The sequence below is a fragment of the Haliotis rubra genome, unplaced genomic scaffold, assembly GCF_003918875.1.
Source record: "Haliotis rubra isolate DU_JTF1 unplaced genomic scaffold, ASM391887v1 Scf314, whole genome shotgun sequence".
NCBI classification, from domain to species: Eukaryota; Metazoa; Mollusca; class Gastropoda; order Lepetellida; family Haliotidae; genus Haliotis; species Haliotis rubra.
The window spans coordinates 121,493-132,500 of record NW_025766985.1 but is presented as its reverse complement, the minus strand read 5'-3'; the positions used below and the strand labels follow the sequence as shown (position 1 = coordinate 132,500).

General features: G+C 40.6%; 1 protein-coding gene across 1 annotated transcript; it reads left to right on the top strand.

The window, feature by feature from the left end:
* Window positions 1-4,471: 4,471 nt before the first annotated feature.
* LOC124283398 (kyphoscoliosis peptidase-like) lies at window positions 4,472-10,244 on the top strand. Its single transcript, XM_046719449.1, has 4 exons — window positions 4,472-4,783; window positions 6,002-6,117; window positions 6,662-6,778; window positions 7,364-10,244. Exons 1-4 carry the CDS (start codon window positions 4,472-4,474, stop codon window positions 9,408-9,410), a joined length of 2,592 nt encoding a protein of 863 aa, XP_046575405.1. The 3' UTR covers window positions 9,411-10,244.
* Window positions 10,245-11,008: the final 764 nt, after the last annotated feature.

Sequence of the window (11,008 nt, the reverse complement as noted above, 5' to 3'; positions counted from 1 at the left end):
GATGACATGTGTCAACCAAGTCAGCAAGCCTGACCACCCGATCCAGTTAGTCGCCTCTAACGACAAGCATAGTCGCCTTTTGTGGCAAGCATGGGTTGATGAAGACCAATTCTACCCCCGATCTCAACGGGTCGCGTCGATGTATATAATATTCGTTCTTGTTAATATGTATAAAGGAACAGAAATATAGGACACCCAACTGAAAACAGTTACAACACATTCACATATTTTATACACAATGCCTGTTCGACAAACAGTACGTTTATTAGTTTATGATTTCATTGTCAAAGCTTTTATTGGGCTGTAAAGTAAAGAATACATAAAATCTAGACGTGTTTATGTGTCCTCGAACTAAGAGTAACCTGATAATATAGGTGCACTTGAAATGTACAGCACAGCTTGTGTACTTGCCATGTTTGCCTGAGTACGAGTATACACTGGTTGATATACCCAAGTGTCTAAGGATAATATAGTCGGGCTATGCGTTGTAACACATGAGAGGTGGACGACGCTTTGACTTTGACTAACTAATTACATAAGGGAAATAACTCTATTACACAAGGTACCGTGAGAGTAACAGCACCAGCTACCAGGATACTTGACGTTTTATGGCCTGCTATTTTTTTCAGTCATCACAAATATACATATGATATGTACGATTACATAACAGTGTATACGTACAGTACACCCAGGTGTACAGTAGATCATACAACGAGGGTGTATTCTTTACAGATCGTACGCGCGATTTACACCAAGACGTTAGACAATATTACATAAAGGTCATGCAGTGGAAATAATAACAGAAGTTCTAGGGTCATATGACAAAATCGTACAGTGGAAAATACTTCACGATCATTCAATGGATGACTCATTCAGGTTGCACAGTGAACAATACGTCAAGATCGTACAGTGGATAATATGTCACGATTGTATAGTGGATAATACATCATGGTCGTACAGTGGATAATACGTTATGATCGTACAGTGGGTGATATTTAATGGATGTATAGGAGAGATTATACATTATATTCGTACAGTGGATAATACGCCAAGATCATCCAGTGGATAATATTTCACGATTGTATAGTGGATGATATATTCTGATCATACAGTGGATAATACGCCGAGTTTATGATACCGTATACCGGGAAATTTTCGAGGTATCTAATTTTCGAGGTTAGAAACGCAACCTCGAAAATATTATATCCATGAATTTTTCCGAACTTCGTACCTTTGGGCTAGATTTCCTATCGATAAGCATTTCAACTGCTGGCAAACAATGACTTCCTGACATGCGCATTAACTCTGTAATGCCTGTCTACAACCATTAGACTCATTTTGTCTCGTTAAAATGCAACGACATCGACTGAAACAAACTTTTATTCGTGCGATGGCACGTTTGAGTCAAGCTACTTACATGAATAAACTATCGTAAACAAAAGAGTTCAACTTCTCAGCTTTCTAACAACAACATAGTTTCAGCAGAGACCCATGCATACATGCTTATAATTAGTTGTTAAGAAAACAATATCGTCTGAGAAAAAAATGTCGTCATGTTTGAACTCTGCCGTTAGAATGTTTTATGGGCCATTTATCACAACAAAGGATCAAATGTTTGTTTTCATTACTATTATTGCTACCATGGACTGGTATACCGGTTGTTATAACAGTCAGACAGCAGTTATCACAGGCTACTAGGAGTTTTGCCGATAGCTCAGTGAGTATTGGTCCGGTAAGTGATGTTTGTGGCCCCTTTCTTCTAACTTCGAAATTAACATTGTCTAAAATATTTATATATTTTAGGTCCCCAAACCTCGAAATTTAAATCACCTCGAAAGCTCTGGCCGGGGGTCTCAAACCTCGAAATTTTAATACCTTGAAAATTTCCCGGTATACGGTACACCAAGGTCGTTCAGTGGATACTACACTAAGATCATACAGGGGATAATAAACCAAGATTGTAACACTGATAGCATGCCACGATCCTATGGTGGATAACAAAGCCGCATTATTAACGCCTCATGTTTTGTGTGAATAATGGGCTATTGATTAACACAACATAAGCCTAATTACATAACATCACAATCTCATTTAACGCCTTATCCAAGGTCGGCAAAAAGACTGGGTTCCCTCAGCTGTTACAACAGCTTCTTTTTGAGAATCCTATTATATTGTTAGAAGGTGAAAGTCGTTACAATGAGGGCAGAATGCCGGATGGTCATGTGAGTAGCAGAAAAACGTTTCAGGTTTCGTTCAAAGGCAGACTGTCTTCACAACTAGGTCTGTTTAATTGACAGGATGAGCGACCATCCAAGTAATGGGCATACGATGAAATACAGTCGGATCGTACACTGCAACGACTGTTGGTAATTTTGTTCAGCAAACCCAACAAATGTTCACAGTAGTTCGAACCTGGGATCGTTGCAATGTGCTCGAATTCGAACAAAGTTTTCTGAACCTAAAATCCTAATGTGACAAATTATGTTTTGTGAAAATAATTAACGAAGAAATTTCTATAAGATCGTGATAATTATATCTGTCTGTCCAAAATGTCCAAAAACAAACAAACAAACAACATTGTAAATAAGGAAGGATAACAATATATGGATGAAGAACTTCTTTACAGTTATCCTTCTTTACTGCCCCAGCTTCTAAATGCCTCTCAAAGAAGTTGACATTGTAAATGTTTCTAATGATAATCAGGGCCATATACGGACAGACTGTCCAAGCCACACCATTCATATTATGTCCAACTACACTGGCTGGCACATTGTAACTGATTATAAGTTTTGACTTAAAATTACAAAAAAAATACAACCCGTCTTCAGGTTAAAAATCAGTCACCGAAACATTGCAACGTTTAGCCCCCAAACCACATTAACATACCAGTATGAAATACATCGTGTTAAGGTCACCAACAACCATGTGTATACGTTTTTAAACCGTCAGTTTATGCGGATACATAGAATTATCAGCTTACTAAGCGTGACGTGAATTAATCTCTTAAAAGGTGCAGATTAACGTATATGACAAATCCACATATAGATATACAGATTAGTGTACATATGTTATCCTATTATATCCTGCCGGACCTGTGATGTAATATTTACAATGCAACTAGGCAACCTACTCGGCCATTTGTGCGGCAGACACCAACTGTCGACAGCGAAGGGAGATGTACAGGGTACAACCTAGCTATGATGAACAGGAGTCGAAGACCGGAGAAGACTATATGAGCTCAGAGTGAGCGAAGAAGGTGAGTATAACGCTTCTTTGTAGAGTAGTTGAGATAAATCACAATTTACAAACATGTTGCTCCAAAATGAGCCTGAAGTCAAGTCCACACAGATCCATTGACCACCATTTTTATCTTCAAAAGTTTCCGAAAAGTAATCGGTAGGTGTGAATTTTGGAGAAAGAAAATTGGTTCAGTGAAGACTGGGATAATAAATTATAGACACGATCAATACTGTTTGAAATGTTGTAAATGCCTACCTAACTGCAAAAGAGTCAATATATTGAATTTCCCAAACCTGATGCATAAGATATCTATCAGTAACTGTGTACACTTTTGTAAATATATTTATATTTAATATATATATGATATACTTTGTAATTTTCAGTTAAGAATCAAATTATCTTTTATAAAAGTAAACCTGTGCGTAAGGTTGCCCTAAGTGTTGACTTACAGTTCATGTTTTGGAAAATTGTATTTTCAGTTGGCAAAAAATGTAAATATGAGAGACGTAATTTCCTTTGCTTCTCATGTGGGTAAAGTGCAATATCATGAAGTGAAATATAATCTTCAATCTAGATGTATATATCGTCCATTCAGTCACACCCAATCACTCAAAACTCTTACTGCTCCCGTTCACACATCTATACTCACTCACATTCAATTACTCGCTTAACCAAAACAGGTCATCGTCTGACATGAACATTTGCCAATAAGCGCCAATAGTTCTGTGAATGTCGAAGCCTTGAAATATGCAAGATTGAAGGTGATGGAATCTTAGTCACACGGGGATAACACAAAAAAATATCAGTCAATGTTGTTGGAAAATGGTTCATTCCAGTTGCAACTGCAACTTAACTTCACCGCTGAAGTCTGCTGTTGTAATCTCAAGGGCGGTGGGTTGGCTTAATGGTTAAGTCGTTCGCTCGTCACGCCAGAGACCTTGGTTCCGACATGGGCACAATGTGCGAAGCCCATTTCTAGTGTCACCCGCTGTAACAATACTGGAAAATTGGGCCTTTAAATCTAAACTCACCCACTCACCACCTTCTCATTCTTGGGTTATCCGGGATAATAATGAACTTGACTTGTGTGCGCTTAGAACATGTCCCTCAGTGATGTGGATGAACCGCTATAAAAGTACATACTACAAATTAATTCTACATGACCCATGAACAATGACACATAGAATATATTATATTACAGTGAGCAGGAACCGTCTGCCTACCCTGTACCATGGGTTGTGGCAATTCCAAACAAGAGGTCGACTCTTCGACAAGCATCACGTGGGCGACTGTGACGACGGAGAAATTCCGATTAGAAAATATAAGCCCCATTGGTAATGGCGACGGATGGAACTCAAACACACCAAGGAGTCCCTGTGTCAACGTGAGTCCCTGGGAACGTGAGGTGACGGACGACCTGCAGGAAACTGACAGCTATGACAACGGGGATCCAAATCCGCCCATCATCCCCCCGAGGAAGAAGAAATCAGAGGCAGTACCCCCACCTGAAGCCTTCGCTCATATTGACGAATATGTTCTTAAGGTAAAGCATACATACATCACCCACTTTTCAATATTGTCTTAGTTTAGTATCATTAAGGAATACAAGGATTTCAGTTTGGATGTAGTTTACCCCCACGCCCCACTTCCTAAATAATGAATCTTCATCAACTTTCAGCTATAAACCAAATACCGAATCAGAAAACAACAGCATTCATTAATCGGCATAGAACAAACGTCCCCCTACTACCAAGTAGTTGAAACCTTGCAATATATATAGATAAAATAGAACTTTATAGGACAAACTTTATGGATAACAACTTCTTTTTATTGGTTGTTATCCATAAAGTTTGTCCTATATTGTACCTCCCAACTTCTAAAATGCCACTCAAAGAAGTTAAAACAGAACTTAATAAAAACCTTGTCTAACTCCGCTGAAACAATCGTAATATTCTGAAATGCTAACTTTACAGCTGCTGTGTTAAACTGTTATCATAAATAATGTTTAACATTTTACCATGGATGCTTCACTTTGATTCCATATGTTTGAATCAGTGGCTGATGTGTGAAGACATTCTGGAATTTGATATAGAATTCTATAAAATAGTCTGTTGTTCTCACCCTGTTGTGAGACATATATGTACATATTTTGCCAGAAATTCATTGATGAAATACCCAAAAAGATTGTTGCAGAATGTTAGTGAGACGACATCAACACCATTGGAGAGTACATGGGATTCAAATATTTAAAACAGAAAACTACTTTACTCATATGGATCTGGTTTTGTTTTGGAAAATCAATGCGTGGGGAATAATGATTATTTGTTTATTAGTGAATATCCGAAAATAATAAAACATGCTATGTCCAAACATGGTTTTCGAAAATAAGTGATCACTAGAATTAGATTTGTATGCGTCTGTAAAGTGTTCATTGAATATTTTTCATACATACAGTATAATACAAAAGACACGCTATAGATACTTTCAATTCTGATGATTCAAAGACCTTAATCAAATTTTCAAAATATGTACAAGAAACTGTACCTATATGTTCCTCATTAATTTGATCGTATACACATCACATGTACAGCTTTCAAACCACCACCCCCAACCCCACCAGCATGCTGTATGTAGTTTTGGTTTGTTATGTCCTGTAATTGAGCCTACAGCTTAATAAACTTCTTCTTCTCCCTCTACGTCATCTACCCGTTGGAGTTTCAGATTAAGAAATGTGAAGCTAATGTTGTTTACGCGTTTTCAGGCACCGGACAGCGTCCAGTCATCAGTGGCCTTCCTCGCCCAGTACCTCAGTAGACCAGCCCAGAATAACATGGAGAAAATCAGGGCATTTTTCAGATGGATTGCTCACAATGTCAGGTAGACGTGCTGCCATTATTCTAGCATTGATACTCAGGTGGTATGGCACATTTTCAAGACGACGTCAATACGTTAACGGTGAAGCATATGCCTTCCTTCACTATGTCGCTGGAGTACTGCTCACAGCAGCCTGCCTGAAACCACACTCATTCAGACATAGATGGAACGTTTGAGATAAAACTTCGAACACCAGTCCTGGTCCCAACAACATTTCTTGTTACTTTGTGTGTTTGACACCTCACTCAGGAATATGGCAGGGGTCTTCAAACAATCGACTCAGATGATACAATAGAGTGATGGACATCATGGACACCAGGCTACTAAATGGGGTAAATGAATGGATGAACAACCTAGTCATTAAGCCTGACCACCCGATCCGACACGTCACCAATAGACGAGTATGGGTTGCCGACCAGTTCTCACATGATCGCCCCTGCTATCATCTTGTTCACCCGTTGTCGACGTCTATTAAATTATTTTTTATGGTAGCACTGGTACATACGAAATATCTTCCGAATTTCTAAGAACATACTGGTGTTTCCAGGTATGACACCAACATCCTGCGGAAGGGTAAATGCGGCCCCCAGGACGCCGACTCGGTGTTGAGGTACAAGAGGGCTGTGTGTGCTGGCTTCTCCTCGCTCTTCTTGGCACTTTGCAGGTTGGTTCCTAGTAGCGGCAGAAATTTACTTGTTAAGAAATATAAATGGATATGATTGAGTGGAACGTGATTGCTGGAAACGTGTGAGTTACCATGGTGAGATTTTGCATCTGACTACCTTACCGTTTTTGCAACAGATCAGCCCGTGAGATACATGTAATTTCTGTCGAATTATCTCAAGTTCGATGCAATTAGTGAGTTTAGTTCTACGCCACATTCAGCAATATTCCAGCTGTATGGCGGCTGTCTGTAAATAATCGAATCTGGACCAGACAACCCAGTGATCAACAGCATGGGTATCGATTTGTGCAATTGGGATATGATGACATGTGTCAACCAGCCACCGAGTCTGACCACCCGATCCCGTTAGTCGCCACTTACGAGAAGCATAGGTTACAGAAGGTTCATTCTAACCCGGACCTTCACGGGTAAGTTCGATGCAGAGGTTCTTATGCAAGACCATGGTATCGAACATTATTCTCCTGACACATTAAAGAACTGTCAACAGATACGTTTGGCTGCGATTTTCCATAATCTTTAAAACTGTTTATAATTCAAAACATAAATGTGATTTTGTCCATTTAGGGAAGTGAAGATACCCTGCAAAGTTGTTTCCGGAATAGCCAAAGGATATGGGTTTGACCCCGAGGTGAAGATCACGGACGACACGGACACAAACCATGCCTGGAACATCGTGTTCGTCAACGGTGACTGGAGACCCATCGAAGTCACATGGGGGGCGGGGTCCATAGGCGAGAAGTTTAAATACATTAAAAAGTTCAATGAATTCCATTTCCTAACCGATCCTGATGATTTTGTGGTTAAACACTTCCCGTATATAGACAAAGACCACGACAAAAGTCACTGCTATCAGCTGCTGGCTAAACCTTTAACGATTGAGGAATATTCAAGTGCAATATGTCCTCATGTGGAGGGAATCAAGTGGGGATACGAGTCCAAAACCCACGGTCAGGTGGTGGATATGGACAAAGAATGTGAAATCCGGATTGCAACCACACGAGTCACCTTACACGATTTATTGTGTGACTTGAAAGAAAAATCAACGGGGAAATCTTTAACAGAACATGTGCTGCTGAGGAAGACACCCGGTGGTTGTTTTTCTATTAAGGTAACACCTCCCGTTACGGGTAAGTTCGAATTGCTGCTGTTCGGGAAAGTGCCAGGCGCCACTCAGAATAAGTGTCTCATGACCTACACCATACGCTGCCACTCAGTGTTCCAGCTCGTGAAGCCTTATCCACAACACACGGGGACATGGGGCTTTAAAGCCGATCTGGAAACGTATGGCTTCAAGTTGGACGCTTGCAAAATTGATCTGGTTAAAGCAAAAAGTGGAAAAACTGAAATAAACATGATGGTTAAACCAGATGTTAACCCATCCTTTCATCTGGTTCATTCTCAAGACAAAAGACAATACCTCACACAATTTTTCATGGCATTTATAAAAGACGGAGTGCTGAATGTAAAGTTTCGTTTTCCTCTGTCGGGGTATTACAAATTTACAATATTTGCTCAAAGCGTCGCTGTCTCATCAAAGGAACGTGATCATCTAGGGGATATTCTCATCGAAAGCGAGGACTCCAATCAAGATATCCTCCCGTATCCCACAATGCACTCCACGTGGGGCCTTTTCCCAGGAGCAACCAAATATGGATTTGTGTCGGTGCCTTACGCCGGAGACATCCTTGTTTCCGAAAACGGCAATATTAGCATGAAGTTCAAAGTCAAACCTAACATAGCCGTGTCATTTAGGCTGGAGCATGCTACTGCTAAACCTGCCAACCTAGACAGATTGCTGATGGCCTATGTTCAAGACGACTGTCTACATATCTCCGCGCGTCTACCGGAAGTGGGATATTACAAGCTGAACGTATTTGCAAAAGACCTTACCCAAACAACAAAAGACAGCACGGACCATATTGGCCATTATCTCCTAGGCTGTTCAGATCCGTGTAAAGATCTAAGACTGTATCCAGACAATTATGGAACATGGGGAATAAAACAGATTGCTAGGGAGTACGGATTTCCATCGAATATATTCTCCCAGAGTTCCCTGACGACAAGTGATGCTGAGGTAGAGATGAAGCTATCGGTGGATCCCACTGTGTCGACAACGTTTAGGCTGTCTCACTCTGAGAAGGATATCTCTGACATTGACCGATACGTATTTTCCTACATCACAAATGACATTCTTGTTCTCAAAATCAGATTTCCAAAGTCAGGATTTTATAAACTGTCTGTATTTGCGAAGCATCCTGATGCAGATGGTGGGGCATCATATGATCATATGGGTAACATGCTCATTGAAAGTAAAACCGATATGCCAGGAATCAAATCCTTCCCTACAAACTTCACCTCAGCCAATGATTATGCCTGCGTGCTGCTTGAGCCTCTCTGTGGTGATATTCCAGCCAATCAAACAGTCCGACTGCGCATGACGTCAGAAAGTGTGTTACGGATAATGATCAACAAAAAGTTGTACAGAAAGGGAGACAATGACGAGTTTGACGTCACCTTTAATGCTCCAAGAAAGGGGGATTCCGTTACAGTGTATGGGAGCTCGGAAGAATCAGGGAACTTAAATAGTCTCTTTAAGTTCCTGTGTGTGTAACGTGCGAACTGTTACTCGAAATGTATTCCACTGAAATGCAGATGTGTACAGTGTAGGTTTACTCTAATACCACAATAGGTTGACACTTGTGAACGGGCGAAGTCTTGACGTCATGACTGTGTTGAGCTTTCCTTAGACGAAATATTTGGTTTTCGGTGCTTGAAAAACGTTAGACAGTGTTCAGAATTGTAACTGATGGCATTTGCACGAGCTGACTAGAAAGGAAATAGAGAATCGGTCACTGTACCTCGAAGGCGATGGACGTCAATCATTCAATCAACAATTCTGGCAATACGAAGCTGAAATGGAAACGTATGTCACTAGCTTGTTTAATAGTAGGGCGATACATGCTTACCTTTTGAGCGATCACCTGAACAGTTCGCTGATGTCCATTGATGTATAATAATGTCATTTTCAACGCTGTTGTGCTTTTTAAGCCAAATATAATCTGTTTTGTTGGATAATCGAGATGATTTTCCTCGGCGTTGGCGTGTCGCATTTACTGGGCATGTAGACGAGTAAATCACTGCTAGTTAGATAGAGACTGTGGAGCAATTTGAAGAATCTTGTACGAGCCAGATGACCCATCGTAAGAAATATCAGGATCTGTATTAATAATACGTCGTGATTTCGAGGTAGTGAACCCTGTATTGAAAACATTGTTATGAAAGGCCATCCTGGCGATGTGACGTCATCATATATGGCGAAAAGAACTTTGTCTCCAATTCGAGAAACAATGTTTTAGAGTAATTAAAATATTCACTTCGGCGTCGTGTCAGTTTATATCATTATGCAATTTTGGACCATATGAAAATAAACAACAAATTAATGGTGGTAGGACTTATCGGCGTTTCTTACTCATAAACAGTAAATTATGTATGCTCACAGTGTAGGGCTGCGCGTCTGTCAATAACCCTGACCTTGTAGAGTGATGTTGGCCCTGTTTATATTATTAATTATTATTAACATTCACCGACACGAAAATAAACAATCAGCAAAGCACTCACATCTTATCACACAGACCCACACTCAGTATCAACAGGACATAGTTTAAACCACTACATCACTTTACTTGCTATTAAAATAAATAGCATACTACCGCAGCGTCTGCGCTAGTGTGGTGTGGTCGAGCTGGTAGATGGACACGGTATATACGGTGAGGTGAGGTGAAATTGGGTTTTACGTCGTACTTGAGAATATTTCACTCATATGACGACGTGCATGCGTGTGTATGTGTATGTGCGGCTGCTTGTACTAGCCAAGACTTAAGCTGGTTTTATAGTGCTAGCCCACTGAGATACCATGCCGCAGTGAAGCATGAATCCCCGCTCAGACACATTATACTGACTCCGAGCCGACCAGTCCTTGTTATACCCATAAATGCCGAACGCCAGGCAGGGACCAACAAGTACGATATTTTAACGCCTTTTGGTATGACGCGGTCGGGGATCGAACCCGCGACCTTCCGCTCTCCGGGCGGACGCTCTAACCACTACACCACGGAGGCGGTCACACGGTTTATACAGCCTTTGAGGCGTTGACACAGTGGGCAAATTGACACAGAGGGCATACGTGGTAGAACTTCTAACATCTACCTG

Excerpts from the sequence above, each read along its gene's own strand:
- LOC124283398 (XM_046719449.1), top strand. The coding sequence starts at position 4,472 with ATGGGTTGTGGCAATTCCAAACAAGAGGTCGACTCTTCGACAAGCATC. Across the intron at positions 4,784-6,001 it reads TTGACGAATATGTTCTTAAG|GCACCGGACAGCGTCCAGTC; the intron begins GTAAAGCATACA and ends ACGCGTTTTCAG. Across the intron at positions 6,779-7,363 it reads CTCTTCTTGGCACTTTGCAG|GGAAGTGAAGATACCCTGCA; the intron begins GTTGGTTCCTAG and ends TTGTCCATTTAG.